Source organism: Phoca vitulina, unplaced genomic scaffold (genome assembly GCF_004348235.1).
Source record: "Phoca vitulina isolate PV1807 unplaced genomic scaffold, GSC_HSeal_1.0 scaffold82, whole genome shotgun sequence".
NCBI classification, from domain to species: Eukaryota; Metazoa; Chordata; class Mammalia; order Carnivora; family Phocidae; genus Phoca; species Phoca vitulina.
This window is the reverse complement of record NW_022589785.1, coordinates 3,111,625-3,126,544: the sequence shown is the minus strand read 5'-3', so window position 1 is coordinate 3,126,544 and position 14,920 is coordinate 3,111,625. Positions and strand designations below refer to the sequence as shown.

Here is a 14,920-nt window from a genome sequence, read left to right as displayed (position 1 = left end):
GCTTCTGGAAAACTGTATGCTCATGAGAGAATGAGAATGAAAAAGGCAAATAATGTCTTAGTATTATTCTGCAAATAGTTTAGGCTTTGTGGAAACCCTGCAAGCATCTTGAGGTCCCTTAGGGGTTGCCTAATCCTACTTTGAGAACCACTTCCTTAGGTTTTTATGTTTTATTTATTTAAGTAATCTGTATACCCGATATGGGGCTCGCACTCATGACCCCAAGATCAAGAGTCACATGCCCTCCCAACTGAGCCAGCCAGGCGCCCTGAGAACCATTTCCTTAGGGACACCTTTACCACATTGCATCATGTCCTTCAATCTCCCACCCCTCCCCCACCCCAGAGGCCTTTAACATTTTTGGAAACATGAACGTAGAAATTAATAGAAGGAAATAATCACCTATATTCCTGCCACATAGAATCAAACACAATGTACTCTTTATGACCATCTATGGGAGATAGTTTTTTTTTTTTTAAAGATTTTATTTATTTATTTGAGAGAGGGAGAGAATGAGAGACAGAGAGCATGAGAGGGAGGAGGGTCAGAGGGAGAAGCAGACTCCCTGCCAAGCAGGGAGCCTGATGCGGGACTCGATCCCGGGACTCCAGGATCATGACCTGAGCCGAAGGCAGTCGCTTAACCGACTGAGCCACCCAGGCACCCTATGGGAGATATTTTAGTTTATGGATATTAAATTCAGTAACTCACTGTGTTTTCATATTTGCATTGGTGCTTGGAAATTTACAGCCAAATCTGTGCCCGCCCTTAAGAAATATATGGGACTCTTATTTTTTCTAAGGGAAAATCCTCTAACTTTTAGCAGGTGACAGAATCTTAACTCACATGAGTCAGAAAAGAAAAGAAACTTACTGACTCTCGTAACAGGGGCACAGATGATTTCAGGTGTGACTGGACCAGGTGGCCTTTAGGGCTTTATTTCACTCTTTGAGTTCTGATTGTCTGTGCGGCTTTACCTGTGGCTGGATTTAAAGGCTCCTACGGTGTTGCCAGGACTCTGACTCCATTTATTGATTCAGCTACTATTGGTTGCCTATAGATTTGCTTTCTCTGTGTGGCAGGAAAGATGGCTTCCAGGAGCTCTACATTCGTATCTTCTTCCTTCTAGAAACCACCACAGGTAGAACTGTTTCTCTCCCAGCATCAGCATTTGATTCCAGGGAGAACCTTGACTGGCTCAATTTTAGTTACATGTCCACCCCTTGGTACTATTACAGATATTCCACTAGAGCTACATCGACTCAGGGAAGATTTCTCAGGCAAAAGGTGACTTTATCAGAAGGGGAACTGGAAAGTGTTTTGAGCAGATTTAAAAAAAATAATAGTTATACGGACTGTTATCTCACACTGTATACAAAAATTAACTCAAAAGGAAAAAACTAGGGCCTCCTGGGTGGCTCAGTCGGTTAAGCGTCTGCCTTTGGCTCAGGTCATGATCCCAGAGTCCCAGAGTCTCAGGATCGAGCCCCACCATCAGGCTCCCTGCTGAGCAGGGAGTCTGCTTTTCCCTCTGGCCCTTACCCATCTCATACTTGCTCTCTCTCTCACACTCATTCTCAAATAAATAAATAAAATCTTAAAAAAAAAAAAGGAAAAAACTAAATGTAAGAGATAAAGCTATTAAACTGTAAGAAGGAAACAGGGATAACTTCATGACATTGTATTTGGTGTTGGTTTCTTAAATATGGTACCAGAACTACAAGCAGCAAAAGGGAAAAAAATGGATAAATTAGACTTCATCAAATTTAAAAACTTTAGTGCATCTTGATACTATCAAGGGAGTGAAACACAACCCACAGAGAGAAAATACTTGCAAATAGTATATCTGATAAGGATCTAGTATTCAGAATAAAGAACAACAAAAGGAAAAACTATCCAATTTACAAATGGGCAAAGGATTTATTTATTTATTTTTTATTCATTCAAGACACAGAGATAGAGAGAGAGCATGAGCAGGGGGAGAAGCAGAGGGAGGGGGAGAAGCAGACTCCCCGCTGAGCGGGGAGCCTGATGTGGGGCTTGATCCCAGGACCCTGGGATCATGACCTGAGCTGAAGGCAGACGCTTAACCATCTGAGCCACCCAGGCGCCCCTGGGCAAAGGATTTAAATAGACTTCTTGAAAGAAGATATACAAATGACCAACAACCACAGGAGAAGATGCTCAGCATCATTAGTCATTAGGGAAATGCAAATGAAAACCACAACGAGATACTACTTTGCAGCCACTAGGATGGCCATAATGAAGAAACAGAAAGTAACAAGTGTTTGTGAGGATGCAGAGAAATTGGAAACTCTATGTACTCCTGATGGGAATGAATGTAAAATGGTGTAGCCACTGTGGGAAATAGTTGATTGGTTTATCAAAAAGTTAAGCATAGAATTATCATATGACCCAGCAATTCCCCCTTGTAGGTATATAACCCCCCCAAGTTGAAAACAGGTATTTAAATAAAAACTTACGCATGAATATTCATTTTGGCTCTTCACAATAGCTAGAAGGTGGAAACAACCCAAATTTCCATCAACAAATGAATAGATAAACAGATATATCTGTACAATGGGATATTATTTATATATTTTTTTTTATGTATTTTTTTTTTTAAAGATTTTATTTGTCAGAGAGAGTACAAGCAGGGGGAAGCCGCACGCAGAGGGAGAAGCAGACTCCCTGCTCTGTAAGGAGCCCAATGTGGGACTTAATCCCAGGACCCTGGGATCATGAACTTAGCCCAAGGCAGACACTTAACCAACTGAGCCACCCAGGTGTCCCACAATGGAATGTTATTTAGCTATAAAAAGGAATGAAATACTGATCCATGCTACAGCGTGGCTGAACCTTGAGAACATGCTAAGTGAAAGAAGCCAGACACAAAGGGCCCCATATTGTGTGATTTCATTGATAAGAGATACTCAGAATAGGCAAATCCGTTGAGACAAAGTGGATGAGTGGTTGCCAGGGGCTGGTTGCAGCATAGAATGGGGATGGGGTTTCCATTTGGGCTGATGAAAAAATTCTGCAGCTAGACAGGGGTAATGGGTCCAGACATTGAGGATGTACTTAATGCCACTGAATTGTACATTTTAAGAATGATTACAATGGTAAATTTTGTTATGTAGATACACAATATGCAATTAAAAAAATGTCTTGGCAAATCCATCATCCCATTCCAAAGTCACAATAGTTAACAGTCTATTTCGGGCATGTAATGAGTGATTGATACTTGAGTAGCCATTACCTTCAATTGACCCAAGCTTTGGAGAACAGAGCCCATTGGGTTGTCTGTATTTTGGGTGGTATACTGGGTATTATTACTCCTCCTTAGAGTGTCCCAATTAATTGCAAATCTTTAATAAGAGTTTTGCTGCAAGCAGGTTAGTTGCATAATACTTTTGTTTTTCTAGGTACTGTGATTTTATTTAGGGTGAAATTCATGGCATCAACTGCTTATGTAGTTCTTTTGAATAAGAAAGACCGTATCAATGCAAGTAATTCATTTTCAGATGCTATTTACTATAACTTGTGTCAGTTTTTGTCTAGGGCTTTGTTCTACTTGATGTTTCTCTGACTCTAGGATAAATAATTTCTCTATTTGTTCTTAGTGTCTTTCTGAGAATTTCACACTCTGGGGTGCCAGTAAGACAAGTCTGTATCTCTCAGCTCAAAAAGTGGAATTTGGAGCTGACTCAGTGCTGTTGGATGGTCCACATTCACTTATGCCCTTGACATTTTAACTTTGGTGAGGTTTCACTGTGTTGTCTGAAAACAGGGACAATGGAAGGAGGATTGTGTGTGGACGGTGTTTAATTTGTAGTAGTTGAGGGCAGCTCAGAAGTGATGGGTCTCATGATTAAAATCATTCTGATAATTGATCATTTTTATGTTTCTCTCTGCAGCGGTGCCTGTGGTGAGGTGAAGCTAGCTTTTGAGAGGAAAACATGTAAGAAAGTAGCCATAAAAATCATCAGCAAAAGGAAGTTCGCTATTGGCTCTGAGACAGAGGCAGTAAGTACCTGTTTGTGGATGCTCAGCTGTTTTTAACACTTCCTAATGTCCCCAGATAATTTGAGTGGTGATTTTCAGTGTCAGGAAGAATTCACTGTTCACATATGTGAATTTGTATTAAACAACATTGGAAAATTTTGAGTATTGGGGCTCCTGGGTGGCTCAGTCAGTTAAGCATCTGACTCTTGATTTCGGCTCAGGTCATGGTCTCAGGGTCGTGAGATCAAGCCCTGTGTTCGGTCTGCACTGCTCATGGACTTGCTTAAGAGTCTCTCTCTCCCTCTGTGCTGCCCCCCCCACCCCCGTCTCGTCCCCCTGCCCGTTTTTTGAGTATATTCAACTAACCTAGAATGTACTTATCAATAGCTTGGTTCCAACATAATAATACACCCAGCAGGAAAGTTTTTTCTCCCCCCCCCCCAAGTTGTTACTAGTTTTTTTTTTTATTTTTTTTTTTAAAGATTTTATTTATTTATTTGAGAGAGAGAATGAGAGAGAGAGAGAGCATGAGAGGGGGGAGGGTCAGAGTGAGAAGCAGACTCCCTGCCGAGCAGGGAGCCCGATGCGGGACTCGATCCCGGGACTCCAGGACCATGACCTGAGCCGAAGGCAGTCGCCCAACCAACTGAGCCACCCAGGCGCCCCTGTTACTAGTTTTTACAGTACGTGAAAGGGAATTGGGGGGAAAAAACCCAGCCATATCCCCACCACTGTAATTCCACAGCTGTTTCTAGTTTTCTTTTTCCTTGTGGTCCCTGTTCATACAGATTTGCATTTTTAGATGGTTGAAATCATATTGAATATACAATTTTGTATTCTGCTTTTCCCCATAAGCATTAATACATAAACTTTCCCCTAATAGATGTTTTGTGATGATCGAGCTTCTCTTTCATGAACTTTATTATAATTTATTCACCCATTGCTCTCTTTTTTTTTTTTTTTTTTTTTTAAAGATTTTATTTATTTATTTGAGAGAGAGAGAATGAGAGAGAGAGAGCATGAGGAGGGGAGGGTCAGAGGGAGAAGCAGACTCCCCGCCGAGCAGGGAGCCCGATGTGGGACTCGATCCCGGGACTCCAGGATCATGACCTGAGCTGAAGGCAGTCGCTTAACCAACTGAGCCACCCAGGCGCCCAACCCATTGCTCTCTTTGATCATTTGGAATAATTTCTAGTTCTTTGCCCTTCCCGATAACGAAACAGTGAATATCTTAGCATCTATAGATATTTAAAAATCTTAATTAAATTATTTAATAGTCTCTGTATAGTAGCTATTCATTTTATCACATTTTCTCTAATAGCCGTTTACTGCATTGGTGAAATGTATTGGTCTTTCAACACAGGACCCTACAAAGTAATGTAAAGTGAGATCTCTGATCACCTTTTCCTTTGTGGCCATCTGTTTCTGGCCATTATACTTTAACATTCTTTAAAGAGCTATTCCCCACCCCCCACCCGCGCCCCAAGGACAATGCCATTCTCACATGGCAAGAGCAGTTTCCTTTCTGCGTTCACTTTGTGGTGGATCCTTTTCCCCATGATTCTGGATTTGTTTCCCGTTTTGAGGGGGAAGAAAATACCTACCAGATTCTTAATGACTTGGAGCAAAATTGTACTTCTTAATTTCATCTTTCAAATCAGATTGGACTCTTTAAGACCTCTCTATCATCAGAGTACGGCCTGACTTGGTAATGAGTTTAACAGCTTACAGGAAGAGGCAGGCTTTTAAAATTAAACATCTGGGTTTCTTAGCTGAAGTCCATTTTACATAAATATGTAATTCTATATCCTCTTCGCTTTGGAGGGTGTAGCCCGTGAGGCTGAGTAAGTCGATTCATCCTTTTGGAATTGCAGCGGAGAGCAGTTCCAGTCCCCTGATGCTTCCTCTCTTTGGTGTCTCAGTAAATATGTCAGCCTGCAGCAGATTGGAACCTGTGTCTGCTCCATTATTAGAAATTTGGCTTGACATTTTCCTTTTACAATTTAATTGAATACCTCTTGTCTGTGGTTTGTTTATTGTATCATTTTTATGAGTATAAACAATTCCACAGCCAGAGAGACAGAGCTTACAACCAGTATTACATTGTATGTTAACTAACTGGAATTCCAATAAAAACTTAAAAAAAAAAAAAAAGAGAGACAGAGCTTACCAGGTAAGTGTGAGAACAGTGGAAGCACACTTGTTTCTGGCTGTGAGAACTGGAACAAGTGGCTTCCTTTCTCTGTGCCTCAGTTACTCCATCTGTGAAATGGGGATAATTATAGAACCCAGTTCACTTCAGGATTATGAGACTTCTGTGAGATGACTCTTTTACATAAAGAGGTTGGCATAGGGCCTGGTCGTTTACTGAATGCTTACTATTTGCCAAGCACTTTGCAGGGTGATTTTTAGGTAACTGATTTAATTCTTTGACCTCTAAGCCTTGAATTGTCTGTATGGGTAGGGCTGGGTATGTGGAACTCAACGCAGCTTTTACTCAACTAAGTTGTAACTAAGCATTTTCTAAATATTGACTATTATTAACAGACTTTAATGTTTTTTTTATTTATCAAAGGATCCAGCTCCCAAGGTTGAAACAGAAATAGAAATTTTGAAAAAACTAAATCATGTAAGTATTGCTATAAAATATGACCGTACTTAAATCCATTTCTCTCAAAATATGGGGGGAGTACAAAGTATTTCAGTTTAATAAAGCTAGTATTAACTTGGGTTCCTTAATTGTGTGTGTGTGTTTTGTGTATGTTTATGTGTGGGTACACATGTGTGGGTGTATGTATTTAGCTGGAAAGAGCTTTACCCTGAAATTCTGAGAGGACAATACTGTATAAAGATTTCATGATTAAATAACTGTGATATTTCCACTGAGTGAGTTTTTGACCAAAACACGTAAATTTCCTAAGTATTTTATCTTATAGGGATTTGATCAACTGGTTATGTTTGGGAAGACAATGCTAATTTGGTAAATTTGGTTTAGTTATACCTGAAGTTTCAGTACCTCTGAATACCTTTTGATGGTGCTGATTTCCATTTATCTCAGTGGGTATAAATAGTTCCTATCTTTTGTCCAATGATGACTTTTTCTCACTGGAAAGTGAGTCTGTCTTTTAAGAGGTGAGAAGAGAAATTAGAGTTGTGGACTGATCCCATCTTCCTTTTTATTGTTTTTTCTGTTTCTTCATTAAGTCATGAACCCCCTTGAAGTCATGAGCTAGGTTGGCACTGGAATTGAAACTTGCAGTTAGACCTCCAGTCTGTCCAGCTAAGGATGATCTTATTCTGGTTCTTTTTTTTTTTTTTTTTTTGAGGGGGGGTAGGGGCAGAGGGGAGAGGGTAAGTGAGAATCTTAAGCAGGCTCCATGCCCAGTGAGGAGCCTGATGCTGGCATTTGATCCCATGACCCTGAGATCATGACCTGAGCCAAAATCAAGAGTGGGATGCTTAACCAGCTGAGCCATCCAGGCGCCTGGATCTTATTCTGGTTCTTAACCTCCAAGCAACAAAAAGATTTTCTTCTGCTTTCTCTCACCTCCTCAAATGCTCCAAACAACTAATAGAAATTAAGAGCAGGATCACCGCCATTGACACAATAGTTAGAACCCAGTGGTTGGGTCTTGAACGCAGGAGAATCTGAGTAACCAGCATCCTGGCTTGGCATTCTTCTAATTCCCTTGCAACTTCCTCTTCTTCCCTGAATTAGCCTTTTTTTCCCCCAAGGGATCTGGACTCTCTTGTTAAAGAGAGGAGCCCTCTAATTTTCTGGGGTGGGGTTGCTTGCTTCAAACATACTTGTAAGATAAACACTCCAAATCCTCAGGGAATTTTTCCTGATGTCAGAGGATCCCCAAACATAACATTTACACAAATCCAATGTCCACTGCAGTCGAGAGGAATTTAGAACCCTCAAAAAAGATCTCTGGCGATTTAGAAAGAAATTGCAAGATTTCTGGGCAATTTACAAGGGCATGTGGAAAGCTCTTGGAAATTAAATATGGGCTTATGAGTGCATTTGGGGGATAATGAGTAGAGCCTGATAGCCCAGCAGAGCCTGGCGCTTGGAGCCAGGCATTGATCCAATCAGTCGTCAGACACTGTGCCAGCCTGTCTTCTAAGGCCCAGGCGGTGGTGAGCACAGATGGATTTGGCCGTCCCTCCCCTCCTATGGTTTCAGCCTAGTGGGGAGACATACCTGGGTTCCCAATCCCATCTCTCTTACCTCCTGGCTCTGAGAAGGTCATTTCACTTTTCAGAGCCTTTGTTTGCTCATCTGTGCAGTGGAAGCAATAAGGATACATACCTTAAAGGTCAGTATAGGAATTCGATGAGATGTGCTCACCAAGCTCTGTGTGTGGAGAACACGCTTGGGGAATGACAGTCATCTGTCATTCCCTAAACTGTTCCCTGTATGGTCTAAGTGGAGGGTGTAGGGTAGTAGCTTCTGGTTCACGAGAGATACCTTCAGCTACGATGCTGCAGCCAATGAATGACCCTAGAGGTGGTGGCGCCTACAGGCTTTTGACTGCTGGGCACCTTCTCGTGCTGCACCAGCTCCCAGACCCATCTGTTCCCAGGTGGACCCGGCCCTGCTGGGTGACACCAGGCAGAACCAAACGGCTCTCATTTGTTCCTCTGATCTCCTGTTCCTTTTCCGTGCGTGTCTTTTCTTCTGCTTCTCCTTTGATCACATGCGTAGAATCTAGAGAGTCAAATCTTGCTCAAAGGTTTATACACGGACTGTAACTCTGCAGCCCCCTAAGCCTCCCCCACAAACATTTTAGAACTCTTTCATCTGTTTTTTTTAAACCAGTGTATCTCCATGTTTCTACATAATATGCATAAACTGTTGTCTCCTGGTTTATCACTTTTAGATAGCCTGTTGCCTTCCTGTTACAGTGTATGAGAATTTTAGTTCTCTTTTCCTCTTAATATTTAACACTACTATACATATCCAGTGTCTTCATTATTGTGACAATAACAAATGGTCACACAGAGCAAGTACATACTATGATCATAGGTAAGGAGTGGTGGAGCTGGTTTGCTCTCAGCCTTACTCCCATGATTATGTATGCCATGACCAAAATGGGGCTGGCAGGGGTGCCTGGGTGGCTCAGTCGGTTAAGCGTCTGCCTTTGGCTCAGGTCATGATCCCAGGGTTCTGGGATTGAGCCCTACATCGGGCTCCCTGCTCAGCGAGGAGACTGCTCTCCCTTTCCCTCTGCCTGCCGCTTCCCCTGCTCGTGCTCTCTCTGTCAAATAAATAAATAAAATCTTTAAAAACAAAACAAAACAAAATGGGGCTGGCAGAGTCTACCCTCAGTGGGTGGTGTTTCTATTATTGCTGTTGATTGTATTAATCTGGGCAGCATATGAATGTCTCCTGTTTGCTGGCTTCTCTGCTGAGTGTTGGTTCTAGAAAGATAACTGAGACTTGACCCATGAAGTGCCTGATGGAAGGAGACCCATGGTGGGTGTTAGTTTCCTTTTTCTGCCCTCCTGGAGCTCACAATCTGGTGGGGAGACAGGCATTGAAGATGCGGCATGAGGCAGCACGGATGAGAACCAATGCAGGGGGCTGTGGGTATATTCCGAGCATTGCGTTTGAACTGGGGGCCTGATGCCGGAGGCCAGGTGTGCCCAGAGGCTGGATCACCAGGCAGGAGGGTGGCGAGCCAAGTGTGACATTGGGAAAGAACACAGGGAATCTAGGGCAGGCGGGGTATCTTGTGGTCTAGAGAGGAGAATGTATGCTAGTGTTAGGCTCTTCGGGTTCCTTAGGTGTCCTTCAGTACCTGTGTTCTGGGACAGTAAGGAGGAATGCTGGGAAGAGACTGGCCTTCCTTCCATGGTGCCATCCTTGTGTGTGAATCATGAACCCTCCCTCACCAACTTGGTGGGATGGAGGGTTTCTTGCATGTTTTCACTAAGGAGCCAGCTCAGTGCTGTTCTGCCTTTTCTGCAGTATGAACTTCAAAGTGTCCTGAGGCAGGGGACCAAATGCCCGAGTTCTGCTCCTGTGGTTTTCCTCTTGGGGGAGCCTCTCACTACTTTTCCTCTTTTCCCTCTTAGCCTTGTATCATCAAGATTAAAGACTTTTTTGATGCCGAAGATTATTATATTGTTTTGGAATTGTAAGTAGTAAACTTTTCTATTTGTTTCTATTTAATTGCTTATAAACCACCAAAGAATCTAAGGCTGGCGTGCATTTTTCTCATCCTGGGGACCCTCATCATATGTATGTGGTGGTGGGGCTCGCAAAGTGTGCATGTGGGGTTAGTGTTGATTTTAAAATTCCTCCAGTGTTTCCAAAGGCACATGGATTAGAGGTTCCAGGCCCTGGGTCTGAGGCCTGAGTTTGAATCCCACTCTGCAGGTGACTCCCTGTGAGTTAGTTTACTTCATGTCTCTGAGTCTTATTTTCCTTGTGTTGTGGGGGTGGTAATGATACCCCCATGCACAGAGTCATGAAGATTAAATACTATGAGGGATGGAAAGTGCCCAGCGGAGCCCCCGGCACACGTAGTTGCTCAAACACAGGTGGATATTAATTATTCTGAAACACGTGCCTGGGTGGATCTCTCTGCTCAGGATCGCAGTACTGGGTGGCGCCTGATTATCTTTTTGTTGCTGGTTTACTTGCTGGTCTATTTCAGTAACCACAAAGTTCTGTCTTCTGTGGTGTGGCCCAAACAATTTCCTGCCTCATCCCTGGCAGAGGCCTGTCTTGAGGCTCATTCCTACATAAATATGTAGTGTTTCTGGGAGTGGCTGTTGTCAGGCGGGGCTTTGCTCCTGAGTGGCCCACAGTGCCTAAGCAGGTTGGTCACCAAGATTTTATAGTAAACAGCCTCAGTCATAGTACTAGGAAAGATTGGACGACCCTTGGGATGCTTAAGGGTGTATCTGTTGCTGTCTGGACCTACTTAAAACAGTTCAATAATAATACGATAACAGTCACTGAGACTAATGAAGTGCTTACTATGGGCCAATTCCTGCTCTCAGCACTTCACATGGATTGACTCCTTCACCCTTCATGACAGTCATCCAGGTGACTTACAAGTTACTGATGGGTTACTGTGTTTAGCCCCACTTTACAGAAAAGGAAACTGAAGTTCAGAGGGATTGAATAACCCTGCCAAGCAACCACATTGTGCCAACTGCCTTACCTACATTAATTATCTCTTAATTTTTACAACAGCCATCAAGGTGAGGGGGGGGAATTATCCCAATTTTTTAAGAGGCAGAAACAAGCTCAAAGAGGTGATATAACTTGCCCAAAGTCCCATAGCTGGGATGTGAGGGAACTGAGGTTCAGACCCTGCTTGCCTGGTTGCGAGCTTCTGCTTGCTGCTCTCGCCCAGCCACAGAATCCCCTGGGGTGTGTGATAAAAATGCAAACTGGTGGGCTCCACCTCCGGTCCACTGAGTCAGATTCTTAAAAGCTCCCAAGTGTGTCCGGTGCCCACTGCCCACTCCTTCCGTCTTTCCCCTGTTCCTTCGTTTCCAGCGAGGACCTCTTAACTGTGGAGAGGAGACTTGCTATTCACTGCCCTTAGAAACGGGAGTCCTCTAGAGTGAATAAAAAAGGCAGCTCTTGGGCACCTGGGTGGCTCAGTTGGTTGGGCGATTGCCTTCGGCTCAGGTCATGATCCTGGAGTCCCTGGATCGAGTCCCGCATCGGGCTCCCTGCTCGGCAGGGAGTCTGCTTCTCCCTCTGACCCTCCCCCCTCTCATGTGCTCTCTCTCATTCTCTCTCTCTCTCAAATAAATAAATAAAATCTTTAAAAAAAAAAAAAAAAAGGCAGCTCTTTGCTTGTCTGAAACAGTGTGTCTTGTTGGTGTTACTGTCTTCCGTCCAAGCCCCCTGCTTTGCCTGTGTCTTTCAGGATGGAAGGAGGAGAGCTCTTTGACAGGGTGGTGGGGAATAAGCGCCTGAAAGAAGCTACGTGCAAACTCTATTTCTACCAGATGCTCCTGGCCGTACAGGTAAGGGTTCCCTTGGTTCCTCTGACGCCCTGCTTGTAGGTGAACTACTCCCGAAGTCAGGCAGAAAGCGAGGGCTGGTGCGTAAAACCCGGAGGCCACAGAGTCTGTCTGTGCTTGTGTTCTGTTCTTGGCAAAAACATTCCCCCGACCCCTTTGACTCAGCCGGGAAAGCTCTTGCTGGGAAGCTTAAGCGACAGAAGAGGGGGAGTTACAGAAATAAACAGGGCCCCACTTGTCTTCTCTTTAACTTGGAGGTCTGTCTGAGGGTACTGATCTCTACTTGGGCTTGAACCTTGTAGAAACCCCCCCTTACTGGCTGGGGGTTGCAGGGGGGTTGCGGCAGGTGGGAGAGTAAGGCTGGCAAGGCGGGCTGGTTGTGACAGACGGATCGCTCCCCCCGCCGCACAGTGACAGGTGGCCCCTTAGGTGCAGCATCCTGTGAACGGCGGCGGCGGGTGGGCAGGCACGTGCGCCGCCTTCTCTCTTCCGAGGAGCAGCTGGTCGGGTCGCACACTGCCTGCTTCCGAACATCACCTTTTCAAACCAAATTCAGCTGTAGCAAGTCCCCGCCAAGATTTCTTCCCTTGAAGACCTACTCCACGCAGGAAACTGAGTGATTTGGAAGCAGCTCCCCTGTTGAGTGGGGGTTGAGGGAGATTTTCCTGGGGCTGATTCACCTGGGTTTGCCCTCCCTGGGGGCTTTGACAGGTCTTTCTCCTGTTGACAGTATTTTGGAGGAATTTTTTGCTCCCGGCCCAGAGGGGCATCCAGATGAGTTGAAGTCCATTAGCCCCTAACCAGTGCTTTACTCTCTTAATGATTTATTCTCTCCCGATGAGTTGAGTGCAGATCAGTGGATGTGGGAATTTTTTTCCCAAAGAAATGACTTGGTGTATAAAAATGATGAACACACAGACAAACATCAACATTGCATTTCAGACATAGAGATTGTGAAGATGAACTCAGTTTTTGTGTTGAGGAATACGTGAACTCTGGGTATTTAAACATAATTTACAATTAGGTACTTTACAGAGGCCTTTAAAAAATATTCTCAGGGAAAGAATAACCAAATTATTTTGATGGAACTTTTATGGTTTACTTTAATAAGGTCTCAAAATACTTTTATCACCCATTTACATTTTTTTTTTTTTTAATTTTGTGAGAGAGGGAAAGAGGGAGAGAGAGAGAGCATGAGCATGAGCGGAGGGGGGGCGGTCAGAGGGAGAAGCAGACTCCCCTCTGAGCAAGGAGCCTGATGCAGGACTTGATCCCAGGACCCTGGGATCATGACCTGAGCAGAAGACAGACACTTAACTGACTGAGCCACCCAGGCTCAGTTTTTGCTATTGACATTTTTACTATTTTTACTATTTACATTTTTACTATTGAAATTGACACTTTATATTTCTGGCAATGTGAAGGGGTGTTTATTATTTTGAAGAGTGAAATAAATGGTCTATTGTCATAAGTGGCATTTTAATCTTTTTCTTTCAAGATTTTTTTAAATCTTCAATCACACCAACGTGGGGCTCGAACTCACAACCCTGAGATCAAGAGTCGAATGCTTTACTGACTGAGCCAGCCAGGCGCCCCTAAAGATTTTCCTGAAAACAAATTTGTGGGGCACCTGGGTAGTTCAGTTGGTTAAGTGCCTGCCTTCAGCTCAGGTCATGGTCCCAGGGTTCTGGGATTGAGCCCTGTGTGGGAGTCTGCATGGGAGCAGGGAGTCTGCTCCTTCTCCCTCCTCCCCGCCCCCTGCTTGTGCTCTCTCTCAGTTGATCACTCTCTCAAATGAATAAATAAAATCTTAAAAGAAAAGAAAAGAAAAGAAAAATTTGTAAACATTAAGCCCTTTACCCAGTGGTTTTCTATGATTTGGGGGAATGTGGTTGTGAGTAACCTGGCTTATGGTTTCACCCAGCTATAAGGGGTGTGTGTGTGTGTGTGTGTGTGTGTGTGTGTCTTTACTCACTTACCTACTCCATAAATCCAAGGGTCATGCCTCCCTTTCTGTGTAGTACCTTCACGAAAATGGTATTATACATCGGGACTTAAAGCCAGAGAATGTTCTACTCTCATCTCAAAAAGAGGACTGTCTTATAAAGGTAAGAAATTTATGTTCTCTATGTGGCCACTCCAGTAGATTTCTGTTCATAAACTTATAAAATTCATCAAGTAAAAAGTGGGAGCATAAAAAGGTAGAGAATTTGACCTTTCCACTATTAGCAGTTATTTTAGTGATCAGGCAGTATTGCTCTGATCCAGATTCTAATGAGCATTTATTGAGCTTCACTGTATACAAGCCACTTCTGTTCAGAGAGGAAGGAGGGGTCTAGATGGATGAGAGAATCCCATCCCCTTTCTTCCCATGCTTTCTAAGGCAATGTGCTTCCCAAGCCTGGCTTCACTATAGAATCTCCTATTGATTAAAAAAATAAATAAATAAATCATGACACCCAGACTGCATCTCAGAATTTGCTGAAGGTATGAGTATTTTTTCCAAGCTCCTCAAACATTCCAGTGTTGAGATTGGTTGAGAAACTAGGGTCTAAGAAAAACTCTGCATAACTAATTAGGACCGTAGAGTCTGGGTTTGATAAGGGTTATAAACCTTTTTGTAAGGTTACGGAGAACCACAGATAAGTTGGAGAGGAAACCTTGAGCTTCCTTGGCCTGGAAATTTTAATTTAAGCAAAATGAAATTTAACTTGCAGTGTTAAAGTTAGAGATTCCAGATTAACAGCAGGCATGAACCATATAGGATAGGAACTGATCTAGCCTGCGTGCCTTTTAGGACTCGCAAGACTATGTTAATCTTTTTTTTTTTTTTTAAGATTTTATTTATGGGGTGCCTGGGTGGCTCAGTCGTTAAGCGTCTGCCTTTGGCTCAGGTCATGATCTCAGGGTCCTGGGA

The 14,920-nt window shown here is 43.5% G+C and overlaps 1 protein-coding gene across 5 annotated transcripts in view; it reads left to right on the top strand.

The window, feature by feature from the left end:
- CHEK2 (checkpoint kinase 2) overlaps positions 1 to 14,920 on the top strand; it is an 84,751-nt gene that overhangs the window by 61,962 nt on the left and 7,869 nt on the right. For all 5 annotated transcript variants that reach the window (XM_032395063.1, XM_032395061.1, XM_032395060.1 and 2 more), the window contains 5 exons: positions 3,918 to 4,026; positions 6,581 to 6,634; positions 10,090 to 10,151; positions 11,907 to 12,006; positions 14,025 to 14,111. In XM_032395063.1, the coding sequence (XP_032250954.1) occupies positions 3,918 to 4,026; positions 6,581 to 6,634; positions 10,090 to 10,151; positions 11,907 to 12,006; positions 14,025 to 14,111 (412 nt within the window). The remainder of the gene's footprint in view (positions 1 to 3,917; positions 4,027 to 6,580; positions 6,635 to 10,089; positions 10,152 to 11,906; positions 12,007 to 14,024; positions 14,112 to 14,920) is intronic.